Source organism: Ranitomeya variabilis, chromosome 1 (genome assembly GCF_051348905.1).
Source record: "Ranitomeya variabilis isolate aRanVar5 chromosome 1, aRanVar5.hap1, whole genome shotgun sequence".
Lineage (NCBI taxonomy): Eukaryota > Metazoa > Chordata > Amphibia > Anura > Dendrobatidae > Ranitomeya > Ranitomeya variabilis.
This window is the reverse complement of record NC_135232.1, coordinates 1,103,029,638-1,103,046,729: the sequence shown is the minus strand read 5'-3', so window position 1 is coordinate 1,103,046,729 and position 17,092 is coordinate 1,103,029,638. Positions and strand designations below refer to the sequence as shown.

At 44.6% G+C, this 17,092-nt stretch overlaps 1 protein-coding gene across 3 annotated transcripts in view; it reads left to right on the top strand.

Moving 5' to 3' along the window:
* WFS1 (wolframin ER transmembrane glycoprotein) overlaps positions 1-17,092 on the top strand; it is a 37,521-nt gene that overhangs the window by 2,401 nt on the left and 18,028 nt on the right. For 2 of the 3 annotated variants that reach the window (XM_077280125.1, XM_077280127.1), the window contains exons 2-5: positions 1,049-1,207; positions 14,605-14,687; positions 16,387-16,531; positions 16,776-16,946. In XM_077280125.1, coding sequence (XP_077136240.1) covers positions 1,057-1,207; positions 14,605-14,687; positions 16,387-16,531; positions 16,776-16,946 — 550 coding nt within the window. In that variant the 5' untranslated portion in view covers positions 1,049-1,056. The remainder of the gene's footprint in view (positions 1-1,048; positions 1,208-14,604; positions 14,688-16,386; positions 16,532-16,775; positions 16,947-17,092) is intronic. The other variant, XM_077280126.1, reaches the window with a different exon arrangement.

Below are 17,092 nucleotides of genomic sequence, written 5' to 3'. Positions count from 1 at the left end.
GCCCTGAGGTTGAAAATTTGTGTGAAGGCAGAAAATATTTATTTTTTTCCACATGATTTAATGAATGGATCGATTGTCGGCTTGGGTTTTGCACAATCTCAGGGACCCGCCCTTCTCCGTGTGTTTACTCCATGCAGATGTGCGGCGAGTACCGAGCCTTGTAGGATCCGGCCGCCTCTTCACCCTCTGTTCTTCTGGTATCTTAATGGGAATTATTTGGGGAGTGTAATGTAGTGGGCGGCCGGCCTTCAGTGGTCGTCTTTGCTTGTGACATGTAAACAAAAGCCCCAGCCTCATGCCAGGAGAATTCACCGGACCAAGGCATGGTACACATAACGTGTATACCACCGTCATATATTGCAGCGCTGTACAGAGAAAGTATATGGACGGCGTTGTCATTGTGAGAGGGCGCCCTGTAAGGCCGGGCACTTACTGTGTGTCTAGCGCGGCGTTGTCATTTCCATCTAGTATTATAGGGGTGTTCCCATCTCCCAGATCCTATCCCAATTTATAGTAAGTCTAATAATAATATTAGCAAATAACTCCAATTAGCAATGTAGTATAGTTCTTCAGATTCGCTATGTTGCTTACCCCAAGTACAGGGCATATGGTTATGACCACTAAGAGCGAACTGTCACTATAAGAGGGTCCTAACCATGGATACCTAAGCTACTGCAGTGCCCTGCACATATAGCCAATCTGAAGAACTATACCACACTTCTAATTGTAGGGATTGATAACAGGTGACCATCATCAAACGATGTGTCTTGCGCATCCAGTGGTCAAGCGAGCCACAAGTGTCCCTTAATTCATAGAGTGATGTTTCTGTATTGCGGCTCTGGCTGATTTACCGCTGGATCAGGGCGATGATCTGTACAGAAAGCAGCGCTGGCTCCCCGCTCCGGGGAGAGAGTTCTAGTATGTGTCCGCCCGGGTTATCAGCCGCACACCATTTTTGGAATAGTTTCTGACTGCCCGGAATTTGGCTTTTGTTTGTGAAATCTTCTCTGGATTTAGCAGAGGCTGTGAACGACTGATTTATTTCCAGCAGGAGCCATGGACTCGGACGCAACGACGACGGCGACTGCTCCGCACCTACTGGGAAGATCCCAGCTCAACGCTGCCGCACCTCCAGACAACAACGAGGACAACCCAAGAGCAGGTCCCTCAAGCCCCGGCTCCCCCATGGTATTTGCCGCTGTGCCAGGTGCTGTATTCACATATACTGTGTATTTAGAACATATTTTTTATTTTTCCATTGCATCTAGTTCTTTGCAATAGTAATAATTGATAGTTGTATTTTTTTGGTTGGATAGTCATCTTCATGTTCCCACCACTTGGATCCCCACTGATCCCAAGAAAGGGGCTGTGGAGCGCTTTGATTGTCACCACTGCTCCATTCATTGTCTATGGGACTATTGGGGAAAGCTAAGAACTGTGCCACATGGCACTGAGATTCTCAGCGAGCCACAAGTTATCGCCTATCCTATGGGTAGGTTCTGGCACCACCTATTTGATGATGGGCCATCAATGTCCCCTATATTGTTCAGGGGCTGCGCCGTCCTTACTGTTGATATCCTCCAAAATTATTGCTGGTGTATGCAGTCCTCTGGATGATGCAACACAAAACTGAAGGGGCACCATGATCGTTTTACATGGGACTGCATTAAATCTCTGAGGCCTCGTGTGTTAGTGCAGAGATGCCTTCAGTTTTAGGAGTTACTCCTGACTTTTCGGTAACTATTGGAATAAATGTTTGTGTACGTGTTGGAGCGTCCGATGGTGAGGAGCAGATACTTGGCGGCTGACGCACTGATATATGGCATTAAGGAATATAAACAGTTCCTGCAGGACGCGCCTCGGTGCCGAGCCCTCACCTCCTACCCTCGTTCTCATACGTAAGCCTGGACTTGTTTGGGCTTTTCTAAGACTTAGCAGTGTTTATACAGCGGCTTTCTGGTACTGATGACGGCATCCAGGGGAAGCATATGTGGATTCCTGGGCCACTTTATGGCTTTTTTTTTTATTATGTGCACATTACGTAGGACAAACTATCTACTAGAAGCCACCAAAAACAGACCCCAAGTGCTATTTTTGCATTTAAGTTCTAACTGCGTCTCGTCTTCCTCCAGTATAGAAGCTCTTCTTTCCCCATAAACTTTTATGTGGAAGAGTCTGAGTGACAGCACATTTGTGCTCAATATAATGGCGTACAGAGTCACTGATTTAAAGGGAAATTAATATGTTATATAATATTACATTTTTTTTATTTATTTTTTTCAGATCACGATCTGTATTTAAATAAAAAATAAACTATTAGACAGCTTGCTACTTTCACACTGGCTACTGGGGCTATTCTAGACTCCTTCTTCCGGTACTTTCAGGAAACACAAATTGTACATGTACATTAGCAGCAATAGACTGACTCGGACCCTATATTTTTTTTTTTTTTTTTATTGTATTGGAGCATCTAATGAGCGTGTGCAAAGGTCACTTATGAAGGGAGGAGGAGGTGAGCTGTGACCTCACCTATTGTGAATGGTGGATTCTGTGTTATCAACTATGTGTCTATGTCTGTGATGATAATGAGACTTATGAAAAGTCTTCTGTGAAGAACAGAGTTGTAATTCTAAAAAGCCGCAGTTCTTGGCAGGTGTGAAAATTGCAAGGTTTCTAACTTTCTTATATTCTTCAAAAATGTAAAAAAAAAAATCCAGTTTAATCTGAGGGTTTATCAGTTGGGGATGGTTTCCCACCATCCGATCGGAGTTGCCGGTGTCGTGCTGTATTGGGACTTACTTGGTTACCCCTTTGACAATAGAAACGGTATCGTGGGTGCTCGAGTGAGATATTCGCGTCCCCGCGGCCTCATGTTTCGCTCTGTTAGAGATTGTCTGACAAACCCCGCGTGTTATGGCTGGCTAACAGCCGCAAAACATGGAGACGGAAACATGTCCCTCAGCCACCCGAGAAACTTGGTGCAACCATGAGTAACGAGCACTTGCGCTCATCACTAATAATTATGAATGTTTAGTAAAGCAGCCATGTTAGAAGGAGCGACTAATTCTCTATAACAAGCGTGTCACGTGCTGGACTTTTTATATTTTCCTTCTGCATTCTTAAAATTCCTTTTACCAATAAGTCTGTACTGTCCAGCCGGAAGAGTGTGAGGGTGCGACCTCAAACCTGACTTCTAGGAAGCCCTGCCGAATTGTGGTTTCCTAATGAATTGTCACTGTGGTTCCATCAAATGTCACATAAATCCGTAGTGCAAGCAAAACTAAGAATCTTGGGATATATTTCCAAGAAAGCGGCTTCTTTCTCCACTTATGAACCACTTCCCCTCTCCCAGTTTCTCTGATAAACCTGTTACTCAGGACGAGAAGAGGGATCGCCTGATCGCCGTGGTGTCAAGCTACAGCTGCCAATGTAAAATAGATTGAGAATGGAGGGGAGAGAGTAGGAAGGAAGACCTCTCTGTGGGTTGTGGCTGTATGTGGTGGTGTTTCTTTATCCTTTTTTTTTTATTAATTTTTACAAACCAAATAACTACAAATTTTGACATGCATATACGAAGTGTTTAATTGTATAGGTGCCTGAGGAGGGAATAGATATGAGGAGATGCCGGGGGCAGAGTTCTCACAAGAATAGAACAGCTGTCCTGATAAGAATGTTCTGCATCCAGAGAGGTGACTCAAGAAGTGTTTACACCGCAGGCTCCTCTTCCTCCCTGTTGTCAGTCTGGAGGAAGCCAGGTCTTATCTTGTTTAGTCTGAATAATCAGTATGATTCTCCCAAGTCCAGGTCCTTAAGGAAGCCCTCCTCCTCCTCCCATAAAAAGTTGCAATCATCATATTATACAGCACTACAATTGCTCATTTTTCCTTTCTACCAGCTAATTTTTCTCTTTTCCATTAGGTCTATGACTCCAGTTGGTTAATAACTGGCTAGGTGAATCCTTCTAAGCTCTATGTAGAAACAGGAGGTCAATTTTTACTGTATGAGTCATCACTGCAAAAGTCCCTGGCATGAGGGAGAAGTGGAGCAGCTGGGTCAGGAGTTAAAAAGGGAGATTTCCTGTTTTTCCTGCTAACATGATGTTCTATGGGGCAGTAAAAAGAGAATCCTTCAGCAGGCTTTTGTTGTGTAATCTGAGAGCAGCATCATGTAGGGGCTGAGAACTAATTCCAGCGATTACTGGGCTGCTTGCTCTCATTTTGATACTATCACTATTTTCTCTGCTGCAGCAGAGCTTTGAATGCTGATCCCAGTATAACCCCACCCACACTACTGATTGGCAGGATTCTGTCAATATACTATCAGTGGGTGGAGGGGGGGCGGGATTGGATTCGGAGGCACGGGACACCTAGTCATGTAGTGATATAATCAGCATTTTATCAGCAGGAGATTATTAAATTAACAACAATAGTAAGTGACACATTGTTGGAATCAGGTTCTCTGCCCCTATATCACGCTGCTCTCAGATTATATAGCAAAAACATAATGTCAGATTCCCCTGAGGCCGGGGTCACACATGCGAGTTTTACGGACGTAAGAGTGCAGAAACTACGTCCGTAAAACTCGCTTAACATACGGCCCAATTATTCCCAATGGGGCTGCTCCTATTAGCCGTATATTACGGTTCAGTATTATACGGCTTTCTACGGCCGTACAAAATTGCACCATGCTGCGTTTGTCAGCGTATTGCGCAAAAAAATCGCCAATGAAAGTCTATGGGGGCGAGAAAAATACGGATTCCACACGGACCTGCAGTGTGACTTGCGAGAAATTCGCAGCGGTGTTAGTGAAAAGTCGGTAATTCAATTGCCGGCTTTTCATTTCTCCTGCACAAACCCGACAGGATATGAGACATGGTTTACATACAGTAAACCATCTCATATCCCCTTTTTTTTTGCATATTCCACACTACTAATGTTAGTAGTGTGCATGTGCAAAATGTGGGCGCTGTAGCTGCTGAAATAAAGGGTTAAATGGCGGAAAAAATTGGCGTGGGCTCCCGCGCAATTTTCTCCGCCAGAGTGGTAAAGCCAGTGACTGACGGCAGATATTAATAGCTAGGAGAGGGTCCATGGTTATTGGGCCCCCCCCCGGCTACAAACATCTGCCCCCAGCCACCCCAGAAAAGGCACATCTGGAAGATGCGCCTGTTCTGGCACTTGGCCACTCTCTTCCCACTCCCTGTAGTGGTGGGATATGGGGTAATGAAGGGTTAATGCCACCTTGCTATTGTAAGGTGACATTAAGCCAGATTAATAATGGAGAGGCGTCAATTATGACACCTATCCATTATTAATCCAGTTGTTTGAAAGGGTTAAAAAACACACACACATGATTTAAAAGTAGTTTAATGCAATAAACACAGCGGTTGTTTTAATAATTTATTGCTCTCTCAATCCATTTGCAGGCCCTCGCTTGGCAAAATAATAAACGCACAAGATACATACCTTCTGATGTCAGATCACTTCCCACGATGTAATCCATCTGAAGGGGTTAATAATTTTACAGGCACGAGCCCTGCTAATGCACTCGCTTGTGCCTGTAATTCCCCGGCGAATGAATGAAATGTAGGTCATTGACCTACATTTCCTTCAGTCGCGGTGAGGCACCCCTGGTGGATGTCCTCATATGACCTGGAGCGTGGGAAAAAGTTCCCAGGCTGCAGTTCATGAGAACATCCAGCAGGGGTGCCTCACCGCGACTCAATGTAAGTACAGATCCTGCTTTCCTTTCAGCACCCGGGGGATTACAGGCACGAGCGAGTGGTTTATCGCAGCTCGTGCCTGTAATATTAGTTAACCCCTTCAGAAGGATTACCTCGTTGGACGTGATCTGACATCAGAAGGTATGTATCTTGTGCGTTTATTATTTTGCCAAGCGAAGGTCTGCAAATGGATTGAGAGAACAATAAATTATTACAACAACCGCTGTGTTTATTTCATTAAAATACTTTTAAATCGTGTGTGTGTGTGTGTGTGTGTGTGTGTGTGTGTGTGTGTGTGTGTTTTTTAACCCTTTCAAACAATTGGATTAATAATGGATAGGTGTCATAATTGACGCCTCTCCATTATTAATCTGGCTTAATGTCACCTTACAATAGCAAGGTGGCATTAACCCTTCATTACCCCATATCCCACCGCTACACGGGAGTGGGAAGAGTGGCCAAGTGCCAGAATAGGCGCATCTTCCAGATGTGCCTTTTCTGGGGTGGCTGGGGGCAGATGTTTGTAGCCAGGGGGGGGCCAATAACCATGGACCCTCTCTAGGCTATTAATATCTGACCTCAGTCACTGGCTTTACCACTCTGGCGGAGAAAATTGCGCGGGAGCCCACGCCAATTTTTTCTGCCATTTAACCCTTTATTTCAGCAGCTACAGCGCTGAAATTTTGCACATACACACTACTAACATTAGTAATGTGGAATATGCAAAAAAAAGGGGATATGAGATGGTTTACTGTATGTAAAATATGTCTCATATCCTGTCGGGTTTGTGCAGGAGAAATGAAAAGCCGGCAATTGAATTACCGGCTTTTCACAGATATCGCGCTGAATGAAATCTAAATACAGAATATATATATATATATATATATATATATATATATATATATATATATATATATATATATATATGTACTGTATATATGTTTTCCCTAACATTTGAGCACATAAATCCATTAGATGTCGGTTTTGCAAGCCTGCGCGAAAATCTCGCAGTACGGATGCCATACGGATTACATACGGAGGATGCCATGCGCAAAATACGCTGAAACATCCTGCCTACGGATCAATATTTTGGGAACATTTCTCCTTATTACGGCCGTAGTACGGACGTATAATACGTGGCGTATTGTCTTACGCCAAGTGTGACCCCAGCCTTAATGTTCATTTTGTTCTATGTGCACAGCAAATTCGTTAGCCCAACTAAGCAGGACTGTAAACGACCACTGGTCGGCATGTATTTGGCAATCGGAGGTCAATAACTGCTTCAGTCAGCCCCAGTAAATGATGGTCACTTCTCTGGTGTCAATCAATTCTGTCTTGACTGTTGGTAATAAATGAGGTTATAAAGAGGCAGGCCCAAATTATTTTTTTTATGCACCCACCAAAAGTGGTATTAAAATAAACTGACAATATGCTAAAATGATAAAATACAATAAATATCCAACTAGATATTGTCTCGGCCTTATTATACGTCCCTGTGCCCCATTTTTTCATACACCAACATGTAAAGGTGTGTTGTGTTTTTTTGTTTTTTTTTTTCAATTGGATTTCTTGCTTGTTTGTCCGATACCAAATCAAAGGAGTATTCCTGGTTGGAGCAAGCTTTTAACTTTTTGATCAGTTGCATCCATTATTTTGGGTCTCCCAACTGTGCTCTTCCATATGGAGTGGCAGTGCACACACTCGACCGCTTCTCCATTCATTCCCCGTGGGGCTGCCGGAGAAAGGAGTGTGCAGCCCCTTATGGAGTAAATATGAATGAAGCGGCGGCCGAGCGAGCGCACTGCCACACTGTTGTGAATTTGCTTTTTGCTCCCTCTAGTGGTTACTAGTTTTTTGACTCTGGTTTTTCTGTCATTCCTTTTATCCGCACCTGGGTCGTTAGTTAGGGGTGTTGCTATTTAAGCTCCCTGGACCTTCAGTTCAATGCCTGGCAACGTAGTTATCAGAGCTAGTCTGCTGTGCTCTTGTCTACTGATCCTGGTTCCAGTTATATCAGCTAAGTCTGCCTTTTGCTTTTTGCTATTTGTTTTGGTTTTGTATTTTTGTCCAGCTTGTTCCAAATCTATATCCTGACCTTTGCTGGAAGCTCTAGGGAGCTGGTGTTCTCCCCCCGGACCGTTAGACGGTTCGGGGGTTCTTGAATTTCCAGTGTGGATTTTGATAGGGTTTTTGTTGACCATATAAGTTACCTTTCTTTATTCTGCTATCAGTAAGCGGGCCTCTCTGTGCTAAACCTGGTTCATTTCTGTGTTTGTCATTTCCTCTTACCTCACCGTCATTATTTGTGGGGGGCTTCTATCCAGCTTTGGGGTCCCCTTCTCTGGAGGCAAGAAAGGTCTTTGTTTTCCTCTACTAGGGGTAGCTAGATTCTCCGGCTGGCGCGTGTCATCTAGAACCAACGTAGGAATGATCCCCGGCTACTTCTAGTGTTGGCGTTAGGAGTAGATATATGGTCAACCCAGTTACCACTGCCCTATGAGCTGGATTTTTGTATTCTGCAGACTTCCACGTTCCTCTGAGACCCTCGCCATTGGGGTCATAACAGTTTGCCAGGCCAGTATTAAATGTTTAATGCATTGCAGAAGAGGGATTATAAGAAAGAAGATTCTGAGTTTTTTTTTTTTTCTTCTTCCCCTTTACCTCAGAGTGGCTATGCTTGCTGCAGACATGAATGTCCAGACCTTGATTACAAGTGTGGACCAGCTGGCTACTCGTGTGCAGGGCATACAAGACTATGTTATCAGAAATCCTAGGTCAGAACCTAAAATACCGATTCCTGAACTGTTTTCCGGAGACAGGTTTAAGTTTAGGAATTTCGTGAATAATTGTAAATTGTTTTTGTCCCTGAGACCCTGTTCATCTGGAGATTCTGCTCAGCAAGTAAAAATTGTTATTTCGTTCTTACGGGGCGACCCTCAGGATTGGGCTTTTTCGCTGGCGCCAGGAGACCCGGCATTGGCTGATCTTGATGCGTTTTTTCTGGCGCTCGGTTTACTTTATGAGGAACCCAATCTTGAGATTCAGGCAGAAAAGGCCTTGCTGGCTATGTCTCAGGGGCAGGACGAGGCTGAAGTGTATTGCCAAAAATTTCGGAAATGGTCCGTGCTGACACATTGGAACGAGTGTGCACTGGCCGCTAATTTTAGAAATGGCCTTTCTGAAGCCATTAAGAATGTTATGGTGGGTTTTCCCATTCCCACAGGTCTGAATGATACTATGGCACTGGCTATTCAAATTGACCGGCGGTTGCGGGAGCGCAAAACCGCAAATTCCCTCATGGTGTTGTCTGAACAGACACCTAATTCGGTGCAATGTGATAGAAAAACCGCAAATTCCCTCATGGTGTTGTCTGAACAGACACCTGATTTAATGCAATGTGATAGAATCCTGACTAGAAATGAGCGGAAAATTCATAGACGCCGGAATGACTTGTGCTACTACTGTGGTGATTCTACACATGTTATCTCAGCATGCTCTAAACGTATAGCTAAGGTTGTTAGTCCTGTCACCGTTGGTAATTTGCAACCTAAATTTATTCTGTCTGTAACTTTGATTTGCTCACTGTCATCTTATCCTGTCATGGCGTTTGTAGATTCAGGTGCTGCCCTGAGTCTCATGGATCTCTCATTTGCTAAGCGCTGCGGTTTTACTCTTGAACCATTAGAAAATCCTATTCCTCTTAGGGGTATTGATGCTACACCATTGGCAGCAAATAAACCGCAGTATTGGACACAGGTTACCATGTGCATGATTCCTGAACACCGCGAGGTGATACGTTTCCTGGTTTTACATAAAATGCATGATTTGGTTGTTTTAGGGCTGCCATGGTTACAGACCCATAATCCAGTCCTGGACTGGAAGGCTATGTCAGTCTCAAGTTGGGGCTGTCGTGGTATTCATGGGGATTCCCTGCCTGTGTCTATTGCTTCTTCTACGCCTTCGGAAGTTCCGGAGTATTTGTCTGATTATCAGGATGTCTTCAGTGAGTCTGAGTCCAGTGCACTGCCTCCTCATAGGGACTGTGACTGTGCTATAGATTTGATCCCAGGCAGTAAATTTCCTAAGGGAAGACTGTTTAATCTGTCGGTACCTGAACATACCGCTATGCGTTCATATATCAAGGAGTCTCTGGAGAAAGGACATATTCGTCCGTCTTCTTCCCCTCTTGGTGCGGGATTCTTTTTTGTGGCAAAAAAGGACGGATCTTTGAGACCTTGTATTGATTATCGGCTTTTAAATAAGATCACTGTCAAATTTCAGTATCCTTTACCGCTGTTGTCTGACTTGTTTGCCCGGATTAAGGGTGCCAAGTGGTTCACCAAGATAGACCTTCGTGGTGCGTACAACCTTGTGCGCATTAAGCAAGGTGATGAATGGAAAACCGCATTCAATACGCCCGAAGGTCATTTTGAGTACTTGGTGATGCCGTTTGGGCTCTCCAATGCGCCTTCAGTTTTTCAGTCCTTTATGCATGACATTTTCCGGAAGTATCTGGATAAATTTTTGATTGTTTATCTGGATGATATTTTGGTTTTTTCTGATAATTGGGATTCGCATGTGGAGCAGGTCAGGTTGGTCTTTAAAATTTTGCGTGAAAATTCTTTGTTTGTCAAGGGCTCAAAGTGTCTCTTTGGTGTACAGAAGGTTCCCTTTTTGGGGTTCATTTTTTCCCCTTCTGCTGTGGAGATGGACCCAGTCAAGGTCCGAGCTATTCTTGATTGGACTCAGCCCTCGTCAGTTAAGAGTCTTCAGAAGTTCTTGGGCTTCGCTAACTTCTACCGTCGTTTTATCGCTAATTTTTCTAGCATTGTGAAACCCTTGACGGATATGACCAAGAAGGGCTCCGATGTAGCTAACTGGGCTCCTGCTGCCGTGGAGGCTTTCCAGGAGTTGAAACGCCGGTTTACTTCGGCGCCTGTTTTGTGCCAGCCTGACGTCTCACTTCCCTTTCAGGTTGAGGTGGATGCTTCGGAGATTGGGGCAGGGGCCGTTTTGTCGCAGAGAGGCCCTGGTTGCTCTGTTATGAAACCTTGTGCCTTTTTCTCTAGGAAGTTTTCGCCTGCCGAGCGAAATTATGATGTGGGCAATCGGGAGTTGTTGGCCATGAAATGGGCATTTGAGGAGTGGCGTCATTGGCTCGAGGGTGCTAAGCATCGTGTGGTGGTCTTGACTGATCACAAAAATCTGATGTATCTCGAGTCTGCTAAACGCTTTAATCCGAGACAGGCCCGCTGGTCATTGTTTTTCTCCCGCTTTGATTTTGTTGTCTCGTATTTACCAGGTTCAAAGAATGTGAAGGCCGATGCTCTTTCTAGGAGCTTTGTGCCTGATGCTCCTGGAGTCGCTGATCCTGTTGGTATTCTTAAGGATGGTATTATCTTGTCAGCTATTTCTCCGGATCTGCGACGTGTGTTGCAGAGATTTCAGGCTGATAGGCCTGAGTCTTGTCCACCTGACAGACTGTTTGTCCCGGATAAGTGGACCAGCAGAGTCATTTCCGAGGTTCATTCCTCGGTGTTGGCAGGTCACCCGGGAATTTTTGGCACCAGAGATCTGGTGGCCAGGTCCTTTTGGTGGCCTTCCTTGTCAAGGGATGTGCGGTCATTTGTGCAGTCCTGTGGGACTTGTGCTCGAGCTAAGCCTTGCTGTTCTCGTGCCAGCGGTTTGCTCTTGCCTTTGCCTGTCCCGAAGAGACCTTGGACACATATCTCCATGGATTTCATTTCTGATCTTCCGCTATCTCAGGGCATGTCCGTTATCTGGGTGATATGTGATCGTTTCTCCAAGATGGTCCATTTGGTTCCTTTGCCTAAGCTGCCTTCATCTTCCGATCTGGTTCCTGTGTTTTTCCAGAACGTGGTTCGTTTGCACGGCATCCCTGAGAATATTGTGTCAGACAGAGGATCCCAGTTCGTTTCCAGGTTCTGGCGATCCTTTTGTAGTAGGATGGGCATTGATTTGTCGTTTTCGTCTGCTTTCCATCCTCAGACTAATGGACAGACGGAGCGAACCAATCAGACTTTGGAGGCTTATTTGAGGTGTTTTGTCTCTGCTGATCAGGACGATTGGGTGACATTCTTGCCGTTGGCTGAGTTTGCCCTTAATAATCGGGCTAGTTCCGCCACCTTGGTTTCGCCTTTTTTCTGCAACTCTGGTTTCCATCCTCGCTTTTCTTCGGGTCATGTGGAGCCTTCTGACTGTCCTGGGGTGGATTCTGTGGTGGATAGGTTGCAGCAGATCTGGAATCATGTGGTGGACAACTTGAAGTTGTCACAGGAGAAGGCTCAGCGCTTTGCCAACCGCCGCCGCGGTGTGGGTCCCCGACTACGCGTTGGGGATTTGGTGTGGCTTTCTTCCCGCTTTGTTCCTATGAAGGTCTCCTCTCCCAAATTTAAACCTCGTTTTATTGGGCCTTACAAGATATTGGAAATCCTTAATCCTGTATCTTTTCGTCTGGATCTTCCTGTGTCGTTTGCTATTCACAATGTATTTCATAGGTCCTTGTTGCGGCGGTACATTGTGCCTGTAGTTCCTTCTGCTGAGCCTCCTGCTCCGGTGTTGGTGGAGGGCGAGTTGGAGTACGTGGTGGAGAAGATCTTGGATTCTCGCCTCTCCAGGCGGAGGCTTCAGTACCTGGTCAAGTGGAAGGGCTATGGTCAGGAGGATAATTCCTGGGTGGTCGCCTCTGATGTTCATGCGGCCGATTTGGTTCGTGCCTTTCATGCCGCTCATCCTGATCGCCCTGGTGGTCGTGGTGAGGGTTCGGTGACCCCTCACTAAGGGGGGGGTACTGTTGTGAATTTGCTTTTTGCTCCCTCTAGTGGTTACTAGTTTTTTGACTCTGGTTTTTCTGTCATTCCTTTTATCCGCACCTGGGTCGTTAGTTAGGGGTGTTGCTATTTAAGCTCCCTGGACCTTCAGTTCAATGCCTGGCAACGTAGTTATCAGAGCTAGTCTGCTGTGCTCTTGTCTACTGATCCTGGTTCCAGTTATATCAGCTAAGTCTGCCTTTTGCTTTTTGCTATTTGTTTTGGTTTTGTATTTTTGTCCAGCTTGTTCCAAATCTATATCCTGACCTTTGCTGGAAGCTCTAGGGAGCTGGTGTTCTCCCCCCGGACCGTTAGACGGTTCGGGGGTTCTTGAATTTCCAGTGTGGATTTTGATAGGGTTTTTGTTGACCATATAAGTTACCTTTCTTTATTCTGCTATCAGTAAGCGGGCCTCTCTGTGCTAAACCTGGTTCATTTCTGTGTTTGTCATTTCCTCTTACCTCACCGTCATTATTTGTGGGGGGCTTCTATCCAGCTTTGGGGTCCCCTTCTCTGGAGGCAAGAAAGGTCTTTGTTTTCCTCTACTAGGGGTAGCTAGATTCTCCGGCTGGCGCGTGTCATCTAGAATCAACGTAGGAATGATCCCCGGCTACTTCTAGTGTTGGCGTTAGGAGTAGATATATGGTCAAACCAGTTACCACTGCCCTATGAGCTGGATTTTTGTATTCTGCAGACTTCCACGTTCCTCTGAGACCCTCGCCATTGGGGTCATAACACCACTCCTTTCTAAGGTGGTAAAATGTCCAGTTCTGGCCACCAGTAGTGGTCGCTCTGGTGAACCCCACTTGATATATAAAGATATCACCTATTTTTTGGCAGCAGTTTCTCTCAGAGAACAAAAGGATTGGCCTTTTTCCCCGCACCTCCCCAACATCGTCTGTTGGGGGAGAGTCTTGAGCCCCCATACACATTTAGATGGTAAATCTCATGTCTATGGGAAGCACAGATGTAAGGGGGGGGGGCTCATGGTAACACAGACCCTAGCTTTTATATGGGTATTGGGTTTCTGTTATGTTTTGGTCCATGAGCAGGTCATTTCCAGTTTTAGCTGGTGGTTTTTGGCGCTCTTTTTCATGTTTTTGATTGGCTGCTTTGAAAAAGAGCGGGAAGAGAAAAGGTATAAAAATCTGAGGTGCTGCCAGTTATCTCATCATCCTGTCAGAAGAACGAAGATCCCTCCCTCCCCCTTTTGAATGTTTATGTCCTTTGTTGTGTTGTATTATTTGAGGGGAAAATCGCCCTGTTTTCTGGGTGGATTGGTTTAGTATTACGATTAGTTTATCGTTTATTCATTTATTAAATGTTTTAATGGACTTTTCAGTTACCGTAAATAAACACCACGGCCATTATTCTTCCACACTTTGGAGTCTTGTGTTTTTACTATTTTATCTATGGTTTTTGTGTTACCATGAGCTGCAAGACCGCAAAAAATCCGCAGTAAAAACCGCAGCGGTTTTTCACTGCGGATTTATCAAATCCGCTGCGGAATCCGCAGCGTGGGCACATGGCCTAAAGATAAAGATGACAAATTTCCTTTGTATATTTGATTAAAAAAAAATATAATGTCATTATCATCGTTAGGAAAGGCCGGGTGATGCAAATTTCCAGCTTTATAAATACCCAGTCCTCTCTAACTTTGTGCCAAAAAACAGCAGCCATGGGTTCTTCTAAGCCACTGCCTAGCACTCTGACAATGGTGGAAGCCCATTTTGTGTGACAGTGTCCATACACATGCTAGTGTCATACATTGACGCCATGATACCATACCGTGCCCAACGCTCCTGTACATTTCCATTATTACTATACATGAAGGTTCCTTTTCACAACCGTGTGGGGAATCTACCACCGTAACCAAAATCCATGAACGTCCTGCCGGACCTGGGGGCTAATATGTGGGGACTCGGTGGATTCTTTCTCTCTGCAGCACGACGCACTGGTTACTGAAGTTTTCATTTTTTTTTTAATTTGAAAGCAAACAAAAACTAATGAAATGCAAATATAATAGTTTAGGGGTTTTTTTTCCTGTTGCAGAAACCATGAACGAGGATCATGAAGTGACTTTTCAGGAACTGCTGGAAAAAGCCAAAGCTGGGGAGGCAAAAGCCCAGAGCGAGGTAACAACAATAGCCTGTGGGACTGTAATAACTGGAGCCAGATTATTCCGTGCCGCCCCGAGCGATTCACTGCATAAACACGGCTCTGTCTGATAGTCATACACTGTGTATATGGCGCCTGACCTGAAAACCCCCACACACGGGATGGAGATCATGTTCTTATTGTTTCCTCTAATTCCTGAAGATCAGTGTAAAAAGTAAGCAATTAACGTTTTATCAAAGAGTCAGGCCTTCAGGATGCTGCATTACACCACATCGTAGTAGTAATTGTTTCTGGGGCCAGTATGATGATTTTCCATGGGCCACATGTACAGAGCTTTCCTCTTGGGAGACGAGCTCCATATATATGGCATCCGACACTGACTCCGGATTGGCCCTATAATCGCATGTGCACAAGGCCCAAACCTCATCACAGAGCCGCCACCTTCTATGTAGGTTGTATTACTTTTTTTTTTTTTTTTATGGTTGTGAACAATTTATTATGACTAGGGTGTGTTACGTTACTCCGTGATACTCTGGTGATTTTTCATGAGCCGGTTACATTCCACATAACAATAATGCATTGGGCACAGCCAGCTTCATGGTTTGGGCAACCTCTGCATTTTTTTATTCCCCCTATGTGCCTTGATAATACTACAGTGTGTATTAGAAAGTGGCAGAAGTTTATACTTATTCTCTCATCATTGTGAGGCTGAGTAAATCATTTCAGCTGCCTTGTCCTCGATAACACTTTCTCCCGAGCGAACAAGATCATCACTGAAATGGAGTACGGCAATATTTTGTGTCTGGTGAAAGTCAGTGGGATTTAGTTATTTTTAATGCCAAGGAATTACTTTGTTGTGAAAAAAAAAAATTGTCAGTCTCAACTTTTGGCTAGGACTAGCTTTACATACTTCCAGTATGTCCTTCACATAAAGGGTGGAATCTGCTTTCGCAACAGAATCTACACAAATTTATTGCTGAAAGTCATTCCTATAAACCAATTTATGGCGATATTATTAACCTTTATAATGTTTCTGACCCAATGTTCAGACCCATCTTACATGTACTACTTGTCCCCTGGTGACTCTTACCAGCACGGCTTGTTAATGCCACGGCACGTCTGTGACCATCTCAGGTTCCTTCAGTCCTTCTCGTATGTCGTAAGTCACACAAGTCACATTTCATGTCCCTCATGATGACCTTTACTATAACCATCCCATTAATACAAGGTGCGTCGTCCTTGAAATTCTAAAACCTGTGGTCTTATAAATGTTGTCCTAAACCTGTATAGTGGCGACCAGCTCCATACCAAGCATTTAACGGGGCCCCCTATTATGGTGGTTTTACATCCAGTACAAAAGTGATTTGTGTGTGTGTGTGTGTGTTTCTCCATTTTGTGACTATATACATTATCTATTTGTTGGATATCATATATGTGCCTCATGTTTAGGTGTCCACGTGATCAGAACAGATTTAGCATGGTTAGCCTAAAATTACTATGTTCCTACTCTTCACACCTGACATCAGATTGGGGGGACATGTTAAGTTTTGTTATTCCTGATCCTTAGTTCCTAGAGAGTCCTCTCCCCATTGAAAACGCATTTTTTTATTTTTTTTGTCATGATGGTGTAAACATTTTTTTTTTAAATGCATAGCATTCGCACCTGAAGTTATCCTTTTATAATTGCTAGATAATTTATTTTTCACTTTATTACAGCTAGGAAAATACTACTTGAAGCTTGCTGAAGAGCAGGACGAAGAAGTGAACAGTTGTGCCGCAGTGGACTGGCTTATCCAGGCCGCCAAGCAAGGGCGAAGGGATGCGGTGAAGCTTCTGCGGAGATGTTTAGCAGACAGAAGAGGTGAGCGGCTGCTACAAACTAAGCTCATACGGACCTTGTGAAAAGAAAAATTAAAAATTAAAAAATATATATATTTTGTCTGCTGACAGATTTGTGGGGAGCAATTTAATTCTCCATTTCTGCCAGCTCTTGTTCCTTCTCGCCAAGTGAAATACGGTGTCAGAAGCAGGACATTTCTTACTCTCTGTAGGACACGGACCACTACAACAATATTCCACTGTCCCCCCACAATTATATTTTCCAGGAATCACGAATGAGAATGAGAGCGAGGTGAATAAACTCTCCACGGAGACGGATCTGGAGAGGGCCGTCAGAAAGGCCGCCCTGGTGATGTACTGGAGGCTGAACCCTAAGAAGAAGAAGCAGCTTTCTGTGTCTGAGCTGCTGGAGAACGTCGGCCAGGTTAACGCTGAAGGTCTGAAAATAAGACTTGTTTAACCCTTTAATGGAGTGGTGTGGGCAGATACTCCCTGCCTTACTGTGCATGTGGCGTATGTGTAGAGCAGCGGAGCACGGGCGGCATTTTAGGGAGGACGGAGATGACTTGCCCTGGTGTCAGGG